This window comes from Oryza glaberrima, chromosome 11 (genome assembly GCF_000147395.1).
Source record: "Oryza glaberrima chromosome 11, OglaRS2, whole genome shotgun sequence".
In the NCBI taxonomy this organism is placed as follows: Eukaryota; Viridiplantae; Streptophyta; class Magnoliopsida; order Poales; family Poaceae; genus Oryza; species Oryza glaberrima.
This window is the reverse complement of record NC_068336.1, coordinates 1,239,148-1,266,531: the sequence shown is the minus strand read 5'-3', so window position 1 is coordinate 1,266,531 and position 27,384 is coordinate 1,239,148. Positions and strand designations below refer to the sequence as shown.

At 38.3% G+C, this 27,384-nt stretch overlaps 5 protein-coding genes across 6 annotated transcripts; 4 read left to right on the top strand and 1 right to left on the bottom strand.

Annotated features, from left to right (window-relative positions):
* The first annotated feature begins 554 nt into the window (after nt 1-554).
* Nucleotides 555-4,189, top strand: LOC127754872 (protein DETOXIFICATION 21-like). The gene is made up of 8 exons (XM_052280463.1): nt 555-1,032; nt 2,145-2,686; nt 2,853-2,939; nt 3,097-3,153; nt 3,254-3,492; nt 3,578-3,696; nt 3,780-3,866; nt 4,027-4,189. The coding sequence occupies exons 1-8, from the start codon at nt 733-735 to the stop codon at nt 4,105-4,107; spliced, it is 1,512 nt and encodes a 503-aa protein (XP_052136423.1). The 5' UTR covers nt 555-732; the 3' UTR covers nt 4,108-4,189.
* A 4,439-nt stretch (nt 4,190-8,628) lies between these two features.
* LOC127754871 (protein DETOXIFICATION 21-like) lies at nt 8,629-12,734 on the top strand. Its single transcript, XM_052280462.1, has 8 exons — nt 8,629-9,118; nt 10,421-10,962; nt 11,126-11,212; nt 11,373-11,429; nt 11,530-11,768; nt 11,855-11,973; nt 12,059-12,145; nt 12,301-12,734. The coding sequence occupies exons 1-8, from the start codon at nt 8,816-8,818 to the stop codon at nt 12,379-12,381; spliced, it is 1,515 nt and encodes a 504-aa protein (XP_052136422.1). The 5' UTR covers nt 8,629-8,815; the 3' UTR covers nt 12,382-12,734.
* A 466-nt stretch (nt 12,735-13,200) lies between these two features.
* Nucleotides 13,201-17,181, top strand: LOC127753776 (uncharacterized). 2 transcript variants are annotated; one of them, XM_052279199.1, is made up of 13 exons: nt 13,201-13,383; nt 13,453-13,603; nt 13,747-13,824; nt 14,007-14,122; nt 14,213-14,266; nt 14,545-14,632; nt 14,722-14,814; nt 14,963-15,003; nt 15,383-15,436; nt 16,117-16,280; nt 16,431-16,500; nt 16,599-16,631; nt 16,867-17,181. In XM_052279199.1, the coding sequence occupies exons 1-13, from the start codon at nt 13,273-13,275 to the stop codon at nt 16,999-17,001; spliced, it is 1,188 nt and encodes a 395-aa protein (XP_052135159.1). In that variant the 5' UTR covers nt 13,201-13,272; the 3' UTR covers nt 17,002-17,181. The 2 variants fall into 2 exon arrangements, with proteins under 2 accessions (XP_052135159.1, XP_052135160.1); XM_052279200.1 differs by lacking the exon at nt 16,599-16,631.
* Nucleotides 17,182-17,612: 431 nt separating this feature from the next.
* On the top strand, nt 17,613-21,010 carry LOC127753737 (uncharacterized). The gene is made up of 5 exons (XM_052279160.1): nt 17,613-17,792; nt 17,883-18,027; nt 18,444-18,601; nt 18,913-19,061; nt 19,288-21,010. Exons 1-5 carry the CDS (start codon nt 17,668-17,670, stop codon nt 20,574-20,576), a joined length of 1,866 nt encoding a protein of 621 aa, XP_052135120.1. The 5' UTR covers nt 17,613-17,667; the 3' UTR covers nt 20,577-21,010.
* A 301-nt stretch (nt 21,011-21,311) lies between these two features.
* LOC127753738 (uncharacterized) lies at nt 21,312-22,222 on the bottom strand. The gene has a single exon (XM_052279161.1). It carries the CDS (start codon nt 21,962-21,964, stop codon nt 21,506-21,508), a length of 459 nt encoding a protein of 152 aa, XP_052135121.1. The 5' UTR covers nt 21,965-22,222; the 3' UTR covers nt 21,312-21,505.
* Nucleotides 22,223-27,384: the final 5,162 nt, after the last annotated feature.

Sequence of the window (27,384 nt, the reverse complement as noted above, 5' to 3'; positions counted from 1 at the left end):
GCTGACCTGCACGATGCATGCATCAGGCATGCAGTGGCCGATTGCAGGCCGGACAAGCATCCATTATATTTTGTTGACGAAGCTGATCTGAAGGCGGCTGGCCAGCTACTGCTCCGGCCGCCTACCTCCGCCGTGCGTGGCCTCCTGTGCTTCACGAATCACGATGCAGCCTGCTGGTGCCCTGGAGGAACGGGTACCTGGCATCTCTACGTGGCATCTCCCGACGCCCCGCATTCGCAACATAAGCCGCCGTACCGCGTACGCGTATGTATACCTCGCGTCTTTACAGTCTACACTACACGTTCTTGCCCTCATTGCCACATACAATGTACACAAAACCCCAGATCGAATCTCACCCTTCCTTCTTACTCCACTTACTATTGCTAATTAATTCTCAACATGTATATGGATGATCCTGAATATTCTCAACTGGATATATACATTGATCTGATCAACTAGACTAGAGTCACTATTAATTAATAATCATCGATTAATTAAGTCCTGTTAATTCCCGATTCTGCCCTCCGCCATACCAAGTTACCAACCCACGGCTTCATGCAGCAACCACAGGTGCAATCCTGTACTTCCATTCGACTCCCTTTATATATATCATCAGTAGCTCCATACTTGAGCATCCTTGATGCTTCCCTTTCCTCCAGCAGCGCCATTGCTACTGAATCTGAAACATCTCCGTTGCTGCAAACTACAAGCCGCCACTAATTAATTAGCAAAATGGAGAAGCCGGGTGATGATGAGAAGCTGACGGTTCCTCTGTTGGAGCCTAAGCCGGCTACCAACAAGCATCAGGAAGATGATGATGCAGAGGAGGATGAGGTTGGATCGGTGAGGCGGCGAGTGGTGGAGGAGAACAAGAAGCTGTGGGTGGTGGCGGGTCCTTCCATCTGCGCCCGCTTCTCCTCCTTCGGCGTCACCGTCATCAGCCAGGCGTTCATCGGACACATCGGCGCCACCGAGCTCGCCGCCTACGCCCTCGTCTCCACCGTCCTCATGCGCTTCAGCAATGGCATCCTGGTAAGTCATGCCGCTGATTCCCTTTTTACTTATTATTACAGAGTTATCATTACACAGTTTTGGGTTTAAATTATTATTACTACGTTGTAACAATTCAAATTGATCTTTCTTTTTACCTGTTTCGTGTTTTCGGCAACTAGCTGTTTTTTATTTCTAAAAGCTGACTTTGATGACGTTAAGTTTTGACTTAATTGTGCCGATTCAGAGACTAACAGCGCCGCGCGCGCTGGAAGTTTTTTGTTGTGCTTTAATTTGCCCATCGATTAATTGAGACAAACAATGGATGTTCAGTTGCTGTCTTTATAGGTTCAAAACAGAGTGTTCGATCTTGTCCAGCATTGTTGTACTATAGCTAAGAAGCTATAGGCTCGATTTTTTTTTTAAAAAAAATGGATATAGTACATACTGCAGGAAGAAAATTAATCATGTGAGACCTTGCCTCCTTGGATTTTCAAAGTACCAGTAAAACTTTGAAGTAGACTCTTGACCTAGCCATCCTTCCCTTGCACGGCTTTCTCTCCAGACATTAATTAGTACTCCCTCCGTCTATAAATACTTCACGCTGTTAACTTTTTTAAACATGTTTGACCGTTTATATTATTTTAAAAAATAAGTAATTATTAATTATTTTCCTCTCATTTGATTCATTGTTAAATATACTATTACTACTCAAATTTTTTAATAATATTCACAAAAGTTTTTGAACAAGACAAACGGTCAAACATGTTTAAAAAAGTCAACGGCATCAAATATTTAGGGACGGAAGGAGTATATAGCATCTACCTCATGTATTCTTTTTGCCGGGTCTTTTTTCATGTGTATTCTTGTTGGATCTTCTGATATATATTTTTTTTCTTCTGTAATTAAAGTAGTTTGTACTACCTCTGTCTACTAGCTGTGCAACAATAGCAAAAGTCTTTACCTAGATTTTTTGAACGGAATATACAAATAAAACATAACCAGACCATACTACAAGTCACTCCTATGAAAACTTCTTTTTACTAAATATTAATTTGCACTATAAGTCATCTATTGATATGCATATAAAATATGCATATAAAAACAGTATATACTACAAATTAACTGTATATGCACATTGTTGTAAATTGCAGCTTGGCATGGCGAGCGCATTAGAAACGTTGTGTGGACAATCATATGGCGCCAAGCAATATCACATGTTGGGCATCTATCTACAACGCTCATGGCTAGTTCTCTTCTGTTGTGCAGTCATCCTTCTCCCGGTCTATATCTTCACAACTCCACTCCTGATTGCTCTCGGTCAAGACCCTGAGATCTCTGCCGTCGCTGGCACCATCTCTCTATGGTATATCCCCGTAATGTTCTCTTACATATGGGCATTCACGCTCCAAATGTACCTACAAGCGCAGAGCAAGAACATGATTGTCACTTACCTTGCCTTCCTCAATCTTGGGATTCACCTCTTCTTGTCATGGCTCCTAACAGTCAAGTTCCAACTTGGTCTTGCTGGGGTCATGGGATCCATGGTCATCTCCTTTTGGATCCCTGTGTTTGGCCAACTCGCTTTTGTCTTCTTTGGTGGTTGCCCTCTAACATGGACAGGGTTCTCATCCTCTGCTTTTACTGATCTTGGTGCTATTATGAAGCTTTCGTTATCGTCTGGAGTGATGCTTTGGTAAGTAACATGGTTACGTTTATGTGTATATATGAAATTTTCGACAAAAAAATTGATGATGGCAAATAGAAAGTTAATATTTTAGATGCTAACTGTTAATCAAGTTCTTTTATACAAATAATTAGAAGCTCATTAATTTATTCTCATTTTTCTTTTACCTTTTCAGTTTAGAATTGTGGTACAACACCATATTGGTGCTCCTCACTGGTTATATGAAGAATGCAGAGGTTGCTCTTGATGCTCTTTCTATATGGTAATATATTCCACTCTAATCTGTTGTGTATTAGTTTAGAAAACAACAACCAGATCATGTTGTATCATGTATATCATTGTATTGTTTTGTGTTTCTCCTCTAGTAATTGAAAAGGTTGCTTATTGAACATTGTTGTTTTCACTTGCAAACTTTGTAGCCTTAATATCAATGGTTGGGAGATGATGATTTCTATCGGATTTTTGTCTGCAATAGGGTAACTTCACGATCTCAGCTGTCACTCACTATGTGGTTCATCTAACTGATGCAACATGAACCATAAATTTGACATATACTTAATGCATGTACATTTTTAGAGTGCGGGTGGCAAATGAACTTGGAGCCGGGAGTGCAAGAAGGGCTAAGTTTGCCATTTTCAATGTGGTCACCACTTCTTTCTTGATAGGATTTGTGTTGTTTGTGCTCTTCCTTTTCTTCCGTGGAAGCCTTGCATACATATTTACTGAAAGTAAGGCAGTAGCAGATGAAGTCGCTGATCTTGCTCCCCTTCTAGCTTTCTCCATTTTGTTGAATAGTGTTCAACCAGTGCTCTCAGGTATGTTATTCCATTTGAAGGACAAGTATATCAAAGTAATTCAAAATTTAACAATGAAATTACTAATTTTCTAATTTTTCTATAGGTGTCGCTATCGGATCGGGTTGGCAAAGTGTAGTTGCCTATGTTAATGTTACATCGTACTACTTGATTGGTATCCCTCTTGGTGCAATACTAGGCTATGTGCTAGGATATCAAGCAAAGGTAAGGAATTTTTGTATGATAGAATTTCACTAGTTAATCTGGATTTAAGTTGTGTCCCTCACTTATGTTCATTCTTTTTGCAGGGTATTTGGATCGGCATGCTTCTTGGAACACTAGTCCAGACTCTTGTGCTTCTATTCATCACACTTAGGACCGATTGGAAAAAACAGGTTGCCTTTTTTTACCTCTGCTCATATTTTTTTCTTATCCTTTTTTTCTGATTAAATATCTTTTTTCAAATAATTTAAGGGTCTCTCTAGAAAATTCATGGGTCATTAGAAGAGCATATTTTTCTCATTTAATGATGTGCTTCATGTTTAATTTTTTCAGGTAGAGATTACTCGAGAGAGATTAAACAGATGGTATATGGATGAGAACGGACGATCACAGAATTCAATAGGAAATGCATGATATAAAACTTCTGCACACTTGTAAAGAATTTTGATGATTTATGAATCAACCTGTCAAAATGGGATTGTGCTCGGATTTAAGATTTTCAAGGTTTGAACTTTCAAAAAAAAATCATCAAGGTCACGTATCCACCAAAGAACAATTTTAATCATATGGCTTGGGGTGATGGCTTTTCCGCCAGGAAAAGTTATTGTATATAGTAAAGTCCATCACCGGTCCCTAAATTTGTACCGTTGTGTCATCCCGGTCCCTAAACTCGCAAATCGACTGTTCAGGTCCTCAAACTTATTCGACTGTGTCATCCCGGTCTCTAAACTTGCAGATCACTCGTTTAGGTCCTCCAACTTATTCAATTGTGTCACCCCGGTCCCTAAACATGACGGTCTAAAAACTTTATATAAAAAATAATTCATAACTTTTTCATGTGAACTCTAATGAAGACAAACTTTATATCAAAATTGTAGCCCTCGACGCGACCTACAACTTTGTAGTTGAAAAGTTTTTGAATTAAAACTGTTTAGGGTCCCAAAATATTGTTGCATGTTTATATATTTTTAAATTTTAATTTTAAAATTACATTTTGGGACAAAAAATGACTTAAAATAAAAAAAATTCAACTACAAAGTTGTAGATCGCGTCGAGGGCTACAAGTTTGATATAAAGTTTGTTTTCATTAGAGTTCATATGAACAAGTTATGAATTATTTTTAAATATAAAGTCTTTAGACCGTCCTATTTGACCCAGATGATATTCAAATCCAATTTTAGGGACCGGGGTGACACAACTGAACAAGTTGGAGGACCTAAACGAGTGATCTGCAAGTTTAGGAACCGGGATGACACAGTCGAACAAGTTTGAGAACCTGAATGGTCGATTTGCGAGTTTAGGGACCGGGATGACACAGCAGTACAAGTTTAGGGACCGGTGATGGACTTTACTCTACTGTATATATACCCCTTATCCTATTATTTCACCAAGCCCTTGCACAATGTGAGTTTTACATGATTTTTTGTATTAATTAGAAAGAGCTTCCATGTAAGTCGATTGTACTCACTAAGCTTTATTATCTATCGTGACTAAATTTATTGATTGAACTATCAAATATGAGAAACAGTCAAATTTCACAAAAAAAAACAGAGAGAAACTGGCCATTCCTGTTCTTTCAAATTCTAGCTTCTAGACCATAGCGATCACACTTTTCAAACCATTAAACACTAAAAACAAAATATTATATAAAAGTTTTATAGAAAACTAAAAAAATGATCATTTTCAATATCAAAAAAGACCATGCGCTAATTGAGTATCTGCTCCTATAAGCAAATCGGTTAATCCAGCAAAAAGCTATATCAAACGGACCATTCTGGCATAGTGTTTTGTGATAATGTTTCAATTTTAGAGCATCTCCAAGAGATAACCGATCATGTTACCTAAAGCTATACTATTTGGGAATTATGTCTAAAACACAGCCTCCAACATATATCCAATCATGGCCCCAATATTCCGACATGCCCAATCCTATCATTGCCCTGGCGTGGCTGATTGACCTGGCAACTAATGGAACCTCACGATGCCCTTTCTCGTCCCGACGGCTGGCGTGCACTCGTGTCCACCTTGCTGACGCGCTGGCCCAGTGATGCGCGATCGCCCAAGCCCTAGTGCTTGCAGGTCGTTTGCAATGTGACAACAGCTAATGGAACCCTCACAATGTCCTTTCTTGCCCCGACGGCTGGCGTGCACTCGCGTCCACCTTGCTGACGGCCCAGTGATGCGCGATCGCCCAAGCCCTAGCACTCGCAGGTCGTTTGCAACGTGACAAAAACAAAACAGATCGCTAGAAACAATAATTGAAGGAGAGCCCACCTAAGATGACATGACAAATTTCTAACATTTTGCAAAGGGCACTGCTATTGCTAGAGAGGCATGATTTTCGGGCCTATTTTTTTTAGAAAAAGTTCGAATTACGCTTGAACTATCGTGGTAGTACGAATTATCCACCTCTATTTAAAAACTAGACATTCTTCATCCTCAACTTTTTATACGGACGAATTATCCCCTGACAGACTCCGGAACGCTAGCGGTTTTGGTCATACGTGGTACACATGTAGCAGTCTAGTCAGCATTAATATATATATATATATAAGGTAGGGCCCACATGTGGCGACCTAGAAAAGATGCAGAACTGACAAGTGCCCTACCATTTTTTATTTTTTTTATGCTGACTGGATTACCACATGTGTGCCACGTTGGACCAAAACTGCTCCGGAGTCGGGTGGCCGGGGGGGGGGGGGGGGGGGTGGGGCCGTGGGGGTGGGGGAGGGGATGCAGCACAGCATGCAGCAAGGCCGGGCAAACATCCCATTAATGGACTACGTATAGAAAGCTTTAGTAGGATAAGAAAACATTGACAGCACATTAGGTGGTGTTCTTTTCTTGTGAAGATGAAGATAAAGATTATGTTTTTTTTACATAAAATGAGGTGATATTAACACATAATTGATTGAGTTTTAATTATTAAAAACTTGAAAAATAGATTAATATGATATTTTAGAGCAACTTTCATATAGAAAGTTTTCACACGAAACGCACCGTTTAGCAGTTTAAAAAGCGTGCCATAAAAATTTTAATCTTTATCCAACTTTTGTTGGAGCAAAGAACACGTGCTTGCCCTCCTTGCCACACGATCCAACTGTTAATTCCTGTTAATTTGATCACTCGTTGTCCGAGAATCCTAATCAGGAGTCACTGTTACTTACAAGGTAGTACAACTAATTTCCCCCTCTGTCATCCCTACCTACCCGCCATCTGCAGAACCATATATAATTTAGGGGCAATCTCACAGCAGGTTGTGTTAGAGAGAAAAGTATTAGAGAGGACTGAAAATATGCGCAAAACAAAACAAGTCACAAACACATAATTAATTAATTATTAATTATTTTAAATTTAAAAAATAAATTAATATAATTTTTAAAATAACTTTTTTTAAGAATACATACTAGCAGTTTAGAAAACGTGAGGATATAAAACGCGAGCATCATGCTTTCCTTTCCTTGCAGCCTTCCCTTCTTCAATTCACACAGCTACTAGATAGCAGAAGATATGATTTGATGCAATTGAACTATATTCCACGATGTTGAATTAAATCGTGAGTTAGCTGGTGGTGGTGTGCTGCCGATGGGTTGACGAGAACAAGGTCACAGGGCATGAATTGATGAATAGGATGGCCATTTTTTTTATTATTAACCTTTTTTGTGTTTAAATTTTAAATAAACATCCCAAAACTTATTTTTAAAATTTAAAACTTTTAACCACGCCACCCCGGCTGGCATAACGAAACTAAACTATCATAAACTATCATGTTCATCCTCATTTGACTTGACAATATTATTTCGCCACATCAGACCAGCCAGTACGATTAAAAGGTCTAGTTTTAAAATTAAATTTTGTAAGAGTTTATTTTTAAATTTTAAAAAATAAAAAGGTTCGAAAAAAAAGTTCATCGATGGCCGACACGAGACGGCGACTCGATGTCGATGGTGTCTCCATGCAATGATGTAACGTTTTCCTTCCCGTGATCTCCTTTTTCCGGGACGCATTGGTTGGCATCGTTGGATGAGGAATCATTTTTTGTAGCAACCACTTTAATTGCCAGTGACCGTGACGCAGATACATGAGGATGCACTGATGCAGCACAGCAGCGAGGCCGGACAAACATACCATTTATCGACGACGTTGATACCGGTAGGCCACATCGCTGCTACTACTTATATTACTCCATTCATCCAAGAAAAAAAAAGTTAAATTCTAATTGTACTTAAAACTGATGAAGATAAAAGTTACGTTGATGTATATAAAACGAGAAAGTTATTAGTATATAGCTAATTAAGTTTTAATTTTAATTATTATAGACTTAACAAAATAAATATATTAATATTTTAAAGTAACTTATGTATGAAAATTTTTGTCGCGGAAGCGTCTAGTATAAACTGGTCACATGAGCGCGAGTAGAGTGGCCAGCGACGTGATCGCTCCTCTGCCGTACGCCCGGCCGTGCTTCATGATGGTGGTGGAGGTACGTGGTGGAGATTACCTACAGTATCCGTCGGAAACAGAATACGTATGACTTTTAAAAGAGAAAGTACACGTGATTGCCCTCCTCGCCACATGCTGACATGCATTATGTTTACACACAACCCCTGCCTGAATCGATGATTGTATTCCCACACACAAGATAAGGATAAAGAAGATAATTAAGTATTTTACGTAAAATAAGATGGTATTAATATATAATTAATTAAGTTTTAATTATTAAAAAAATTAATTTGATATTTTAGAGTAACTTTTATACAGAAAGTTTTCGCACGAAAAGCGTGTCACGAATATTCAAAATTTTATCCAATTTTTTTAAAGAAAAGAACAGGGCTTGTGTAATTGTTTATTAATTTCTTCCCACACTGCCCTCCCTACCTACCCACCATCTGCAGCAACCACAGGGCCAATCATGTACTTCCTCGCTCGATCGTCTCTGGCCCAGCCATTAAACGGTAGATGGGGAGACTTGAGCATCATCGATGGATGCTTTCCTTCCTGCAGCCTTCTTCAATTCAGACAGCTACTAATATCTGCAACTCAAAGTATATTCCTGCTCCTATTAACTCCATCGATCTCCATTGTTGTGCACTGGAGAGCTAGCTATCAGAGCAGAGTAGCAATGGAGAGGACGACGGAGGATGATGAGAGGCCGACGGTTCCTCTGCTGGAGCCTAAGCCGGCGATCAACGGCGGCGGCGGAGGCAGCAACGAGGAGGAAGAAGAGGTTGGGTCGCTGGGGCGGCGCCTGGTGGAGGAGAACAAGAAGCTGTGGGTGGTGGCGGGTCCTTCCATCTGCGCGCGCGCCACCTCCTTCGGCGTCACCATCGTCAGCCAGGCCTTCATCGGACACATTGGCGCCACCGAGCTCGCCGCGTATGCCCTCGTCTCCACCGTCCTCATGCGCTTGAGCGTCGGCATCCTGGTATGCCTGATGACCACTGATTAATTATTCTTTGCTTATATACTACTCCCTCGGTTTCAAATTATAGGACACTCTTTTTTTAAAAAAAATTAAACTCGGTAACTTTTTACTAATAATCATATTAACTAAGTATTATGGCATACTATATCACTAGATTTATATTTTAAAATACTTTGATATGATGGCTAATTTTATATTTGTTGAGAATATGGAATAGAATAAAATAATGGTCAAAGTATAGTACTTAGTTTAATTACAGAGGGAGTACTTAATTTAATTACAGGTTTGTTTTCATTAGTACGTGTAACAGTTCAACTCGATTTTATTTCACATGATTGGTCCTTCTGCAACTAGCAACATTTAAAGACAAAATTTGATACATGATATTCACAAATTATGGTAGTATTTACTAATACGCACCATCAAAACATGGCTTTGTACGAGTACACCTTGAAAGGTGATAATTTATTAGAGAATATCATAGCTATTAAAATACACACCTGTGAGAGGGCTATTTTGGTCTTTTTCAAATATGCTAAAAATGATAAAATAATAATATGATATTTTCTAGCAAATTAACACGTTCTTTTAGGTGTCCTTAGGTCAAGCCACGTTTTAGGAGTATCCCTAACAAAATCACTCTTATAGTAAATTTTGCCAATTTTTTTAAAAACTAACTTTAATAATGTTGGAGTCATGACTTAATTCTATCCATCGAGACTAATAGCGTCACTAACTTTTCTTTCTTTAATTTAATTTGCACATTGATTAATTCGTACAAATCATGTATGTTTGATTTGCCTTTATAAGAGTTAGGCTCGATATAAAAAAGACATAAAACGTATCGAATAAAACGTATCGAAGGAAGAAAATTATATGAGATCTTTGCCTCCTCACATTTTTTCCTTCTTGAGAAGGGGATCATCAAATTATTCAACTTTCAAAACACTAATTAATATTTGAAGCAGGCTCTTCATCTAATCATCCACCCCTTAATCATGGCATTTTCTTCATGCAATAATTATATAGTGTGCTCTTTCTTTATTCTTCTTGGATCTTCCGTATGCTATCTTCTTCGTGCTACCTCTGTTAGCTAGCACTGCAACAATAACAAACTCTTTATGGTACAAAATATACAAATAAAATGTAAACATACCTTACTTTAAGTTATATAAAAATATTTATCTTTTACTAACAATTAATTTTTGTTACAAATCATCTTGTACAAAATGCATACATAAACAATTAACTATTTACAATTAATTGATAGTTAACCATACATATACATTGTTGTAACTGCAGATAGGCATGGCAAGCGCATTGGAAACATTGTGTGGGCAATCATATGGTGCCAAGCAATACCACATGTTAGGCATCTATCTACAACGCTCATGGATAGTTCTCTTCTGTTGTGCAGTAATCCTTCTCCCAATCTACCTCTTCACCACTCCGCTCCTAATTGCCCTTGGTCAGGATCCCGATATCTCTGTTGTGGCTGGCACCATCTCACTATGGTACATTCCCATCATGTTCTCCTATGTCTGGGGATTAACAATCCAAATGTATCTACAATCACAGAGCAAGAACATGATCGTTACCTACCTCTCCTTGCTCAACTTTGGACTCAATCTCTTCCTATCATGGCTCATGGTGGTCAAGTTTCACCTTGGCCTTGCTGGGGTGATGGGCTCCATGGTCATTGCCTGTTGGATCCCTATATTTGGTCAGCTCGCATATGTCTTCTTTGGTGGTTGTCCTCAAACATGGACAGGGTTCTCGTCCTCTGCCTTTACTGATCTTGGTGCTATTATCAAGCTTTCGATATCATCCGGAGTGATGCTTTGGTAAGTAACAGTTCTGTTTATGTACACATATGAAATTTTGTATAATTTTGATGATACCAAACAAAAGGCAATATGTTATATCTAACCTAGTGTTAACCAAGTTCTTTCCTACAGCTAATTTGGTAGCTCATTGATTCATTCTTGTTGTTCCTTTGCCTTTCAGTGTAGAATTATGGTACAACACCATATTGGTGCTCCTCACTGGTTATATGAAGAATGCAAAGGTTGCTCTTGATGCTCTTTCTATATGGTAATATGTTAATATATATACTATTGTTGCATACTAGTTTAGAAAATAATAGCCAAATCATGTTGTATCATGTACATCAATTTATTGTTTTGTGTTGATCCTTTAGTACTTGGAGAAATTGCTTGTTGAGCACTGTTGTTTTCACTTACAAAATTTGTAGCCTTAATATCAATGGTTGGGAGATGATGATTGCTATTGGATTTTTGGCTGCAACTGGGTAACTTCATGATCTTACTTGTTACTCATTAAGTGGTTCATCTGACTATTCCATTATGTCCTATAAATTTGACTTATACTTAATACATATACATTTTTAGAGTGCGGGTGGCAAATGAACTTGGAGCTGGGAGTGCAAGAAGGGCTAAGTTTGCCATTTTCAATGTGGTCACCACTTCTTTCTTGATAGGATTTGTGTTTTTTGTGCTCTTCCTTTTCTTTCGTGGAAGCCTTGCATACATATTTACTGAAAGTCAGGAGGTAGTAGATGCAGTCGCTGATCTTGCTCCCCTTCTAGCTTTCTCCATTTTATTGAATAGTGTTCAACCGGTGCTCTCAGGTATGATTATTTTATTTGACGGACGAATATATCAAAATAATTTAAACTTTCACTTTGAAATTACAACGTTTTCTAACTATCTATAGGTGTCGCTATTGGCTCTGGTTGGCAAAGTGTAGTTGCCTATGTTAATGTTGCATCGTACTACTTGATCGGTATCCCTATTGGGGCAATACTAGGCTATGCTCTAGGATTTGAAGTAAAGGTAAGGTCCTGGTTGCTATTGTAAATTTCATTAGGAAATCTTGGGTCTAAGTTGCGTTTCTCACTTTTATTAATTGGTTCTATAGGGCATCTGGATTGGAATGCTTGTTGGAACACTAGTGCAGACTCTTGTGCTTTTATTCATCACACTTAGGACTAATTGGGAAAAACAGGTTGGCTTTGTTATCTTTTTTGCTCATATTTTTTGTTATCTTGTATTTAATTATATCTTTTTCACATAATATAAGGGTCTATCTAGAAAAACATGTGGGACATTGAAAGAGCACACTTTTTTTATATTTTAATGGTGTGCTCCATTGTTTTTTAGGTAGAGATTGCTCTCGAGAGACTAAATAGATGGTACACGGATGATAATGGAAGATCACAAAATTCGAGAGGAAATCCATGATCTGAAACTTTCGCACATTCATAATGGAATTGAAAGAGTTCAAGATCCTTCGAGGTCACATCATCCATCATCCATGAACCAAACGTTAATCACAAGGCATGGATGATGTTTTTTTTTTTCCGGAAGTGTCAGATCAAGGAAGAACCACGATGTTAGTGTAGTAACCTTGAATATAAGCCCCTTATCCTTTTATTTTTAGCACGACGCAGCATATGCTTGACCTTTATGTGTTTTACATATTTTTTTGTATTTGTTGACAAGAGCATGTATGGCTATGTGCTTGCATGTGAATTGATTGTACCCATTGGATTTTGTTTTCTACCTTTGAGTAAATTTATGGATTCACTATCAAATGAGAGAAAATATCCACACTAAAAGTTGTGGGTCGTTTGTCCCTTTCTGGAATAAATTGCTTTGTAAAATGATTCCAGTTTTAAATAGCAGAAAATATGATTTGATGCAATTGAACTATATTCCACAATTATTCTCCTCTCCTGCAACCAAGATTTTTTTTAGCCATTTGACGCGCTTTATTGATATCAAAACACAAGCCATTTGACGCGCTTTATCGATATCAAAACACAGTTATAACGTTCACTACAACGTTTAGCAAGAAGCTAATGGGTTCAACCCAATTACAAGAATTCTTCAAAATGAAAGCATGATCTAGATAATTTATGTGCTACACAATTTGCCTCTTTATTACAATGTTAAATATGGAGATATTCTCTAAATCAAATCTAAGCATAGGGACATTGGCCTACTCTGCCATCATCTTAAAAAAAATGAAGAAAAAAAATGCTGCGTGGGCTGGGCCGAATAGACGATTGAACAACAGGCCGAAGAAACCAAAAATGGTGTAGCCTGAAGGTGAAGCTGTCAAGCACCCAAATGGCGGCGCCGGTGAGGTCGGTCCTCCCCGTCGTCCTCCTCGGCTGCGGCGGCGTCGGCCGCCACCTTCTCCGCCACATCGTCTCCTGCCGCCCGCTCCACGCCAACCAGGTACCTCGTCTCGTCTGACCCGTCCCCTTCCTCTCCGATTCGGTGCTCTCATCGCCCATACTTGTAAAGGGCGTCGCCATCCGGGTGCTCGGCGTCGCCGACAGCTCCTCTCTGCTCGTCGCCGACGACCTCCACTCCAACGGCTTCGACGACGCGCTCCTCGCTGATCTCTGCGCCGCCAAGTCCGCCGGCTCGCCCCTATCTTCCCTGCTCGCTCGAGGTATCCCCATTCTATTTCGTTATTCCTTTTTTCTTTTTTTAGAATATTCCATAGCTTCCTTGGGTAATGAATACTTTGTCATGAATTTGCATTTGTACACGTGATATTTAAAGTAATGGATGGTTGGATTGTGCAATTTTCAGGGCAATGTCAGCTATTCAACAACACTGAGGCTAGGAGGAAAGTCATTGACACTGCCAGCGTTCTAGGGAAAACAACTGGTCTGTGATCCTTCTCCCTATGCAGAATACATTGCGCGCTAAGTTTTTGAATTCTCTGGAATAGAAACCAGTGGGGAAAAAAAGGAATCTTTGATATGCTGTATGATTGTTGATTAGTTCCTTTTTTAAAAAAAAGGAGTGTAATATCTTCTTTGGTTCTTATCTTATGATCCTTTTTGCAGGTCTTGTACTAGTTGATTGTTCTGCAACTTATGATACTGTTGGCATGCTAAAGGATGCCGTGGATTGTGGATGTTGTGTTGTATTGGCAAACAAGAAACCGCTTACTTGTGCTTATGTAATGTCCTCCTTAAGTCTTCCATCCAGTATTTTTTGTCATTTTGACACATAAGTTCATGCTTACCAAATGTGTTCCTTTTTCATGCAGGAGGATTTTGAAAAGTTGGTCTCCAACTTCCGTCGCATAAGATTTGAATCTACTGTATGCATACGCCACTAGTAATTCCTTCATTTCACTATTAAATGTTATTATACTTTTCCCCCAATCTTAATGAAATTTGGTCGGCGTTTCTTTCGCCGACCCAGCAAAAAATGTTTTTTATATTTATTTTTCATGGAAATCCATTCATTTATTTGATCTGGGGTTGTATGATATGACTCTGGCCATATGATTAAGCACAGCCTTTTTTTTTGGCAATTTCTTTTATTATTACAAATGAGTTGAGGGTCTCTGCTGATATTTACTATTCCTACTCTTAGGTTGGAGCCGGTCTGCCTGTAATAGCTTCTGTGACTCGTATTATTGCCTCTGGAGATCCAGTTTCTCGTATTGTTGGCAGTCTGAGTGGTACACAGTTATTATTTTATTTGTTTGTAAAAGGTGTCTGTTTTCCAAATAGCAGAGCAATGTACACTTCCATTCCTATGATTCTGCAGGTACACTTGGTTATGTGATGAGTGAGCTGGAGGATGGAAAGAAATTTAGTGAAGTTGTGAAAACTGCCAAGTCTCTTGGCTATACAGAACCAGGTCTAAAAATTTATTCATTCATTGGACATTATAACATCAATGTGTACTCAGTATTCAATTCCTTATCTGTAATTACAGATTTCATATTTACCGAAAGTCTACTGATGCTTGTGATAAGTGCACTTACTCAGTTGTTCAATTTTGGTAGATCCACGTGATGATCTCAGTGGGATGGACGTAGCTAGAAAGGTTAATTTTTCATCTGATGAATTACATGCTACTCTACATAATTCACTTTATATGTGCCTTTGTTAACCATTGCCACAATTTTTTTCTACTCCTAAGTCCATGAACTAATATATCATGAGCTGCTGCTGTGTATCTGTTTTTTGTTTAATTGTGTCATACCATGATTTGATCCAAAATATATTCACTAGCACATCAATATCATAAATACTAAAGTTCAGGAAGGTCTATATCATGCACTTATCCTATTTGGAATTTCAATAATAACCTTGCATAGACATTGACATAAGGGAGGTTTATGTTCAGGTTCAGATGTTTTATTTGATTATTTCATTCTTTGTCAATAGATGATGAGGTCTAACAAGTTCATCTTGGAATGCAGGCATTGATCTTAGCTAGGCTTCTGGGGCAACAGATTAGCATGGAGAATATTAATGTATGCATATAATTAATCTTGATGGTATTTGCACTCTAATGTTTTGTGTAAACATAGGTTGGTGTGCATGGGCTGATGTTTTCGCTAATATAACTGAGGGTCTGAGGCTTGTAGCAAGTGTTTTCCTGTTATTCTGGCTGTTCAAAAAAACCTAGTTGGTTTAAAATGATGCATTTCTTGTTGATACCATTCTTGGTGATAGTTTGCCCGAAGCATTACTTGGAACCATCTTTTTCTCTTTAGTTCTACTTCTATAATATTTTGGCAACATGGATTCTATGGATAAGGACCGACACACTTCTACAATATAGGTCACTGGATATCACCATAGACTTGTGTTCAGGATTATTGGGGATTCCGATGAATTATACACCTTATGTATCTTATAGTCTGAATGAAATGAATACCCTCCAAATCTTGGAAGTTGTTATTTAGTTTATGTAGCCATTAGCTTTGTTGAGTGGCTGCTAGTTCAGTTGTTTTCTATGATACCAGAACTTTGATTTTGAAAGATTTTAACCCCTAAATCACTTATTCCCAAATTTTCTAATTATGCATAGACACTATATTTATGCATGTGTTATGTCATACATTCCAGTTAGAAGACCGCTTGTAATTGAGCAGGCACCCTGTTCATAGAAAAAAGATCAGGTGTGCTAATTTTTTGCAATTATCTTCAGGTTGAGAGTTTATACCCCAGTGAATTAGGACCTGATGCAATGTCCACAAAGGACTTCCTTGAAAGTGGTTTAGTACAGCTTGATAAAAGCATTGAAGAAAGAGTAAAGGCAGCATCTTTGAAAGGAAATGTTCTTCGCTATGTCTGTAAGATTGAAAGCACAGGGTATGTATCCTTTTATTGTGCTATGCCCTCTGAATCACTAATTAGTGTTTCGATACTAGCATACTATTGTCAGAGACACGTAGGCCCATTTCTGTGCATTTTGTAAAGGTTTTTTCAATGGTAGTGTAGAGTAACATCCCCATTTTGTAGGTGCCAAGTGGGCCTTGAAGAACTCCCGAAAAACTCTGCACTGGGAAGGTTGAGAGGAAGTGACAATGTGGTATGCTAATCCTTTTTATTTTCCTCTCTCTTTTTCTCTTTTATTCAACATCAAGCGGCACTGTGCAGTTGGTAGCCTCAAGGGCTGGTTATTTTCAGGTGAAAACAAAAGAGCCTACGAGTGTGAGCAGGGTCTGTATTGGCACCATTCCCCATTTCTTCTTTGCGTTGTTCACACGAGCTTGGAAGTTGGAACACTAAAACTACCAAAAACATTGTTTGTGTTGGCCTCTAACACGTTAGAAGTAGATTGATGAAATCCATTTTTCTGTTTTGAGAGGATTAAAGAATGTTTGATATGTGATTTTTTACTGTTGGTAGAGAGTGATGTGAAACGTAAAAGTGACGCTGCTTTGTTCTTGGGCAGGTGGAGATATACAGCAGATGCTACGAGAGCGCCCCTCTGGTGATTCAGGGCGCTGGAGCTGGCAATGATACCACTGCAGCTGGAGTTCTTGCTGACATACTTGATCTCCAGGATCTCTTCCACAAAACGGCTTGAAATCTATGTCTTTAGGTCGAACCGCAGAGTTGATTGTGAGTCGTGACTTGTGGGGTTCTTTTGGTCACAGTATTACCTAAATAAATCTTGAGCAGACATATCAATTTTTGTACTGTACGCAGAAGGTTTTTGAACAAATTTGGAAGTTGGAACCAATGAGCAGTGTCATCCTTTTACTTATGGTTATGCTTATCTGTATGGCTTATTAGCAACTAAAATTAATTTATAAGTAAAACTTTTATATACATATTCTTAGCGATTCAAAAGCAAATGCTATAAAATAAACTATAATAAAAAATCACAAAATCAATTTTAAAATTAATTTTAAATTTTAAATTTTGACTTATAAGTATTAACATAAGCGAAACGATGGGGCTGCTCATTTATCTTACCTTGATTGTAAATTTGTGATCTGCAATGCCCATGCTTGAACTGCCTTTTAAAATTTATCATTACTGGATTTTGGCAAAGATGCGGCGACAAGAGTTGTCTGGCTGACAGGTGGGGCATATGTCAAGGATGGTAGTGGGCCCACCTGTCATCCGCACGAGTGAAGGAGATTTGAAACTAGCCACCCTTGCATTTCAAACCCGGAAAAACCCCCCCTCTCGTCTCGTGTTGCTCACCCCGGCCGGCGGGCCGCCGCTCCAATCCACCACCCCTCCCATGGCGGCGGCCACCGAGCAGCACTGCGGCGGCGGCGGCGGCGACAAGGAGAAAGACCTCCTGTCGGCGGTGGTGGGCGACATCCGCTCCTACTCCGGCTCCGACCCCCTCCGCCCATGGCTCCGGTACTCTCTCTCTCTCTCTCTACCACTCCCAATCGATCGCTTCCCCTTCTCGATGCAAGTTGCTTGATGGATCGATTCGTTGTTTGCTAGGGGCATGAGGAAGATGGAGGCGGCGCTGCCGCCGGCGACGCTGCGGGCGAAGCTGCCCAGGTTCCTGCAGAAGTGCGCCCAGGAGTTCCAGGACGACGCCCGCTACCGCGACGATCCCCGCTACCTCCGCGTCTGGATCCAGCTGGTCAGCCACCTTCTTCTACATCCACCTATCCGCCATATGCTTCCTTTCCTTTTTACTGATGTTGTCATATATAGTGGATTTCATTTCATTGGGGATCTGTTGAGATAGCCTGAGGTTCATTTGGTTGCAGTTCCACACCAAAATCGATTTGTTTGGGGCTCGAGCTTTGCCCTGTGCTAATTGAATCTGCAATAGTTCGATAGCGATTTCAATCTGATGTCTTCATTTCGTACTATTGTTTGCTTGCTCATACTATAACTTGTATGTTACTCACAACATAAATCTTTTGATAAGAATATTTTCTTAGCTTATTATCTAGGCTTTGTTACGCACAACAGAGATCTTTTGATATGAATATTTTCTTGGACTGAAAGGTCCTATTGTGATATTTCCATATATTTTTTTCAATGGTGTAGATGGACCATGTGAAGGATGCAAAGCCATTGCTAAAGAAGATGGAAAAGAATAGAATAGGCCTTAAGAGATCCGCATTTTATATGGCTTATGCACTGTATTATGAGAAGCACAAGAGGTTTGAGGATGCTGAGAACATGTACCGCTTGGGAACCCAGAAGTAAGATTTTTACCACCATTGTTGTTGCTGGTACCATATTTTTGCGGTTATCATTGCTTAAAATTTAGTTCAACAGCTACATCTAATATGTCCTAAAGGAAACATCTGATATGTAATGACACATAAAAAAAAGTTCATGTACTCAATTCAATTGTCAATGGACGTATCTTAGATCCGCCTACTGCAAACCAATGGAGTAACAAATCCTTGGATTGCAGTTTGCAAGTGAAACCTCACAATAAAATTAATATGAATACGAAGTACCTTGCAAATTAAAGGTACCATTTACCATTTATCAATGTATTCAATAGCCTTGCAGAGCCTGTTGGGGAGCTGCAGAAAGCACATGAACAATTTATTCGGCGCATGGAACTATACAAGAGGAGGAAATCTAGAGTGCAGCAGGAACGAATGCCTAACAAGGTTCAGTCCATTGCTACATCAAAGAACGAAGTTGAAGGTACTTCTAAGTGGAAAAAAAAACATGTATCAGGCTATGCAAATCAATATTTTCTTATGTGACCAGTGTTACCTTTATCAAGCTTCTTACTGTTCGAAGCTTACTGATCAAGACTATGAAAGAAAAATACCTTCTTGGCAGCACTTTAACTATCATTATTCAAGATCCATACTTTTGAACTGTCTTTTTTTCATGGAATGGTTCTTGATGTTGGAATATGTTGCAGGTCAAAGCAGAAGTTGTACAGAACCGAAGTCCAATCCAGTGCAAAGATCAGGAAGTGGCTCTAATCCTCATTTGGGTTTTCCGCATCCGTTAGGGCGTCCACTATATAGAGGCACTTCAGGAGATACAAAGAGTTTGTCTCGTCATAATAGTGATGATACTGTAGTTGTAAGGTTTGTAGGCTCTGCATTGGTTGGGAAATCAGAAACTGAAGATGCATGCCATCATGGCCTTGTTGAACCCACTATAAACACTAAAGAGGCAATGGATGCTATCAGTAGCATGTTTTTGGAGCCATTGGAACCAGAAACTAAGCTCAAGAGGCGCTCAAATCGTGATAAACCAAGTTTTAATCAGGAAGCAAGTGCATTTGAGATATTTGTCGATGAAGATGAACCTAACAAGAGTGGACCCAGCAAACTCCAAGACAAGAACATGAAGCAGGATAATCCAAAGTTAAGTCAGCAAGCAAGCGCATTTGAGATCTTTGTAGATGAAGATGATCCTTACTGCAACAACCAAAAAATGGTGCAGCACAGGCACTTTAATAAGGAGAACACACAGGTAAATCAGAAGGCAAGTGGATTTGAAATCTTTGTTGATGAAAATGAGCCACATGGCAATGGTCGTAACGCCATGAGCCATAAGAGTACTGTATGTCCTCCAAAGCCATCACGTGATTCAAGGCAGCAAGCCAATTTTGACTTCCAGAAACCATTCGTGGGAGGGTTTGCAATACTGCCTGATGATGAAGATGAACAGCTTGAGAAAAATGATAATGGTGTTAAGATCAATTCTGGAACCATGCAACTAACTGATGATAACACTTCACTCTGTTCGAGACAAACTGATTCAAAAATAAGATGTGATGACTTACATCCAGCAATATCTGGACTTCGAGAAGACACGGTCTTTCATAGATTTGTTGGATCAGCTGTTGTTGGAGAGCCTAAAGTGGAAAATGCTTGCCACCATGGGTTGGTCGAACCAACTGTCAATTTAAAGGAGGCTATGGATGATATAAATAACATGTTTGGGATACCACTGAACTTCAAAGGTGAGAAACCTAAAAACAAGAAAACCACAGCATTGTCAGAGAGAAAAGCGGCACCCCTCAGTGGTTTCTCCATATTAGCTGATGATGAACCAGGCGAAAATCCAGCAGCCCAAGTTAAACCAAGCAATGCTTCCAAATTTGAATGCCAGAGTGGTCTCTTTGAGCCCACTATTACTACCCGCGATGTGATGGCTGAGATCAATGACATGTTCGGAATGCCACTGGACTTCTAAGACTAGTCCTTAAATGGAACAGAATAACTCTTTTGACAGAAGAGTTTTCCTTTACCCTCTCACTGTCTCCTTGAGAGTGAGGTAAGGTTCCCAAGATGTCAGAATATGAAATGAAGTGCTATGAAGTATATTGGTGCATTCTTGATGATAAGAAGAGCTTGGTTTTTTTTGTTGAATCCTTTGATGCACAGCTGTTGTGTCTAGTGAATATTTACATGAGTTATTGAAATTACAATTCTCACTGCTTTACTGATTCATATTTCCCTGATAAAATTTGAAGTGTAACAAATGGGCATTAGTTTGCTGATTTATACTCTTGGTAAATGAGCACTATCTCCTTGAATTGCAAATGTATCTTACTTTTAATGCCCTGAGTTGTTTTGCTGTATCACTTAAATGAGAATTCCTTTTTCCCGCTGTTGATGTAGTTGTTGCGGATGTAATTGATCTCTAGAATTTCCTCCAGAGTGTATTTTGGATAGCATCATCCAATCTGAATGCGGTATTGGGTTAACTGCTGCTTAAATATGATTATATTTTCCTATATTGTTTGTTCCACTGCTGTGATGCACGGTGATTAGTGAGCTGCAATCTCTGCATATTGAAACCAGTCTCCTGTTGTGATTGTTTGCATTTAGTCTGTAATCATTTCTCCCTACTTTCAATGGTTGTTCTTCAGCTGGTTGATGATAACTACAGGTCTGTATACGATTACATACCCATGATTGATTAATTAATTTGTTAATCCCATCCCAAAAAGAATCAAGGTAAGTATGAAAGAAAATCTCGCAGGCGTAAACTAGCATTGTTAATCCACATCAGACATGTACAGGGCTACAGGCTACAGACTAGAAAGAAATTCTACATCAAGACGACGACGGCGACATTAGGGGAAATTCACATCGAACCCTAGGTTAGCGGTGGTCGATTCATGGTCGGCCTATGCTGATCGCAGCAAGCCGGCCGGCGATGTCCACCCCGGCGGGGCCACCCTCCTCCCTTGCCACGCGCAGCCCGGCGAGCCTCTCCGCGAGGCCGTCCAGTGCGGCCAGCGACTCCGTCACCGGGGAGATGGCGCCGGAGACGGCGGCGCAGGCGGCCTCGTCGAGGAAGCACAGAGCGAACTCGTCGCCGCACTCCGGCTCCGCCCAGGAGAGCGTCTCGCCGTCCATCCTCTCGAAGGCGTCGCCGGGGAGGATCGGGTAAGCGAACACGATGCGCTGCTGGGCGCCGCCGTCGGGGCCGGCGTACAAGACGAGGGATCGACCCTGCGGGCGGAGGAATCTGACGGCGGCGTAGGCGGCGCCGAGGTTGTGCCATTGGCCGCCGCCGGTGGCGGCGGTTGCTTGGCGGTGGAGGAGCTGGACTGGGTAAGCGTCAGTCGCCATGGGAAGAGCTCGAGATAGGGGAATGTTTCCGGAGGAAGACGAAGGAGAGGAAGGTAATTAATTCATCGGTCTGTGCGAGAGATGATCTCAGCCGTTGGATTATGTTTAAGCCTAAACGCTCCCAAATCTGGGGTACTAGCACCGTTGGATTATGTTTAGGCCTTAATTCGGACAAAAAAAGATTACCACTAGGGTTCTATTCTGGGACAAATGGTTTGGTCCAATCAGCCCATCCGAGTAGCCCAACTGTTTGCATGCGAAGGAAGAGAAAGAAAAAGAGTCGGTCGATCTTAGCAGTTCGTCTTCAACTCTTCATTCCAGTGTCTAAATAATTAAGTGCTGTTTAAATATTTTGCGATCAAAATAATTCAGTATTAAATGTACCTGAATTTCAAACTAATTCAGCCGTGTATACCATTAAAAGAACTCATGCCTGTGGTACCTTGTACTATGGATGAAAATCACAACTGTTCTATCTATCCAAAATATAATTCAGTACTAAATGTATCTCCTCCTTCATTTCATATTATAAATTATTTTAACTTTTTTCCTCAAACTTATTTAGATTTGATCAAGTTTATAAAAAAAATAGCAACCTCTAAAGCTTTATTACATGCAACATTAAATATATTATGATAATATGTTTATTTTGTGTTGAATAATTGTTATATTTTTCTACAAACTTAAGAAAAAAATCAAAGCGAATTATTATATAACGGAGGGAGTAACTCATATAAAGTGCATTGTGCTTTGATTTTAAGTTAAATTCATGGCATTTGCAGTTGTATTAGGCATCTGTCTAATAGCTTGTATATGAAAGTACAATTTCATATATCATAATTTTCAGTGGCTGATCTTGAAAAGAGAATGTGAAGGAGCCAATATAAAAAGTTCCATCCAGTCAAAAAATATAAAAAGTTCCATTTCAAGTAGGGTAAGGGCTATTATACTATGTTGTGTAACAACAGACTCATCATGAACTTCACTATAATTTTTTAAGAGCAGGGAAGGCAATGACCAAGGTAGGCCTCTATAAAGCTCTTCCACCCATAATTTTGCCTATTTAGATGGCGTTGATATGATTAAAAAAATACTTTTCTGTTATACCATGTTCTTTTAAGAAAAAATATCAGATTATTAAAACAAATTATTTGGTCTATGCTTCAAAAGAATATGTTAAAAGAAATATTCTTTTTATTTTTTTGCGGGGAAAGGGAGATATATTACGAAGCTATAGAGTCAGCACCGACAAGGTGTGAGATGAAATTACAAGAATCATCAGGCCAAAAGGCTGTTAAAAACTCACACCTCTCTCTATTAGCTAAGATATGGCTAATACGATTCTGATCACGATGGATTTTCGACACCACCACCTCCCTATTTCTAGCCATGAGGCATTTAACTCCTTGACTAGGAATATATGAGGAATATTCTTTTTATTTGACTTTAGATCACTTGTTTTAAACTATTTATTAAGTTTATTTTTAAAAATTATGATACTCCGCTGCAATAATTCAATGAGTAATCCAAATACAAATCAAATGAGGCTTTAATTTACCCATTGCATGGCAGACACGTACGTGCTGCTATATAGCTGATACATATTGCCATATTGGCATGTGATTCTCAAAAATAAATCGACCCTTACAAAATACGTTGTGAAGTTTCTAACTCATCAAATGCCTCTGAAACTAAAAAATAGAAAACGAAACGTGCAAGTTACGGATTTAATTTTGACATAATTGTGTCATGTCGACTCATCACAGGATTAATATGTATATTAAATTCCTTTTCAACCCTTTAATACTTTGTTCCCACAACAGTGGTCCTCCAGTTCATAACACCACATATATATGTATATTATATAGCAAATATATATATTTAAGCCGTGAGTCCTTTTCTCTCCGTTCGATCACTCTTCATCTTCTAAACATATTGCTCAGCAGAATGGTTGTTACAACCTTGACTCGCCCAACTTTCAAACTTATACCTTTAAAAGAACTCATGCCTGTGGTACCTTGTACTATGGATGAAAATCACAACTGTTCTATCTATCCAAAATATAAATATAAGGCATAATACTTTTTTTCATGTCTCATAATATAAGGTGTGCATACATGCACATACTAACTAGCACCTCTTTATTCTCTAACTTTAGATATATTTTTTAAAAAAGAAAAAGCTCTACCATTTAGTCCTCCAGTCACATTACATGCATGTATCGAGGTGATTAAATCCTTTTTTTTTCTTTACATTGGTAGTGATTAAGACAACAGATGGGACTAAAACTTTTTAGTCCCTATTACATCGGATGTTTGGACACTAATTATAAATATTAAACGTAGACTATTAATAAAACCCATTATATAACCCTGGGCTAATTCGCGAGATGAATCTATTAAGCCTAATTAATCCATGATTAGCCTATGTGATGCTACAGTAAACATGCGCTAATTATGGATTAATTAGGCTTAAAAAATATGTCACGCGAATTAGCTCTCATTTATGTAATTAGTTTTATAAGTAGTCTATGTTTAATACTCTAAATTCATCCGATATGACAGGGATTCAAACATCACCTAATTGTACCTTATATTTTGAGATGGAGTAAAAAAAGCTAATTGTTGGTGACCAAATATATTTTTGCTGGTAGCCAGTTTAGGCACCATCGACCGAAGGTCAATGAAAATAGAGTATTTTCACAAGTGAAAATTAGCCGCTTGTGAAAATACGGGTATCAAAAAGGCACCACATATGAAAATCAATCTTCACACAGACAGGATGCTTAAAGGGTGACTAAAGGGTTGAGCAGCTAGCTAGGAAGCACGTGGGAAATTGTAAATATGAGAAAAAGGAAGTGATTGGTCGATTCCATTAAAATGGGAGTGGGCCGAGACAACGTGGAACTAGAAACGCCCACAAGATGCAAGATGCATGACAATGTATGATGCAGTGATGTACATAATTATTATGATATAGTGCATAAATATATATAGCACTAATAATATAATTCCTCGTGACCTGCAGTGTGATGGTGATAAGTAGATAATAGTGATTGAGATTTGAGAGAACAGATCGATGGATCATGTATATCTGCAAAATTTCTACAGGAGGGCCTGGCTTGCATGATCTGTCCATTATATGTTTTGATACCAAACTATATACTTCCTCCATTTCATAATGTAAGTCATTCTAACATTTCTCATATTCATATTGATGTTAATGAATCTAGTTAGATATATATATATGTCTAGATTCATTAACATCAATATAAATATAGGAAATGCTAAAATGACTTACATGGTGAAACAGAGAGAGTATATCATAATAAATAAATGCAAATTGGAATATTTTTTGTCTTATTTTGGTCCACTAAAAGGCCATGCACATCTATATATATGGATTTTATTTCGTCATTCACAATATTATATATAAACTGCACATGGAGTGTATGCTGCACAGACCTTGCTGACCTTGGCCGATTAATTGGGTTCTCACACTCTCCCTGTGCCTATATATGCATGTGGGCATTCTGGCAAAATAGTTTGGATGGAGAGCTAATGGACCTACCATCATAAGCACAATGTGTGAGACATACATATATAGTAGTATATCTCAAGCACGCTGGTCCATTTTACACCACGAATAGAGGGGATCCGTACGTATAAGTCAGAATATGTAACGTTATATACGGAATAGTCTTTTACACAATACTCCTTCCGTCCCAAAATATAAGAGATTTTTTAGATGGATTTAAAATATCTTAGTATTATGAATTTGAACATGCTAAGATATATCGCATCCAACTAAAATTCCTTGTATTTCGAGTACAATAATGGGCATGGCATATTTGAGGTAACTTTAAATTCTGATAAGCAAGGGGTAAGAATCTAAAAAATCAACCTCTAATGAGATATGACGTTTTCTAGTTCAGTGAGTTTGAACATATATTTATTATACTAGAAAACGTCACATCCTATCTAGGTAGGCCTTTTATAAGATGGGGTAGTACAGAAGAAAAGCAGCTTTTGGGATTAAAAAGAATTATACTATTTGGAGAGTTTCTGATTTTGGGAGAAGTTACAACTGTCAATATGTCCTCCGAACAAACCCGCATAAAAGGACTAACCTGGCTATATATTGCATTGGGATTTTATGTCTCTAAACCTTACTCAGCTAGCTACGTGTGTTCAAATCATATTTTTCTCTTCAGCTTATCACTCACAGCCAAACTTAAATTTTAATATAAAACTTAATTTTAAAGTTGATTTTGATGTTTTTTATCATATCTATTCAATTGGCTTTTTGAGAATACATATATAAAAAAGTTTACTTATAAATTACTTTTTAAGTCGCTAATAAGCGTTACGGCTTATAATCAATCATCTTTAGGGAAAAAAACGATGGGAGTGCATCCTTCTTTAGAAGAATCGGTTTGAAATTTTATATATACTGAAATAGATATTGGCAGTATAAATAAATTTTCCATTTTATATAATTCAGAAATATATTTTTATTTCTAGGATTAATAAGTCTAAAATTCGAAAGTCATACTTACCAAGTTGTATGTGAGGAAAAATCTTAAATTTCAGATTTACTATTTATATGTTAACAATTCCAACATTCAGATTTTCTAAATATCAACTACTAGTAACTTGCAATAGACTTTAAAAGTTGCTAGCTAATAATTATGTTAGTTTTTTGTAATGCAGGAATGAGTTCATACGAATTGAATTGCTAATTCTTTTTCTGTTGTTCCGTATTTTATTTGTTTATTACGGAAGTTTGACATATATTGGTGTGCGTATTCTTTAATTAAATCCCAATGCGTAGGAAGCGACACTCTGGTGCAAGGCATATGCCTCCTGCCTTAGCCTTATGTTTCTCCTCATGATCGTCCAATCAATTCGACAACATATAGGAAGATGCAGATTTTACCTCAGGTACACATTAGTACGCTTTTGAAACTGCTAAACGACGTATATTATACGAAAACTTTCTATATAGAAGTTACTTTAAAATATTAAATAAATCTTTTTAAAATTTATAATAATTAAAATTTAATTAATCATGTGTTATAATAGCTTTCTTGATTTGTAATCTTAAGCCTTCTCAAATGCAGCCTAAGAGTTACAGAAGTGGATTTTCATCTCTTCATTTTGTGCATGTCACCCAAAAAGTCATCAAAAAAAATTAAAAAAAACAAATAGACATGATAGATTAATATGAAATATGTCATTTCATAAACATGCAAAAATTTCAAATTCAACGTATGTAAGTAGAAATGAAAATAACAAAAAAAATCAATTTTTTAAGCTATTTGTTAATTTGTATGTTTATATCTATCATACCAATGTTTTTTCAATTTTTAAGCTATTTTAGTGACATGCAACAATGAGGGATGTTTCTTTAAGGGATGA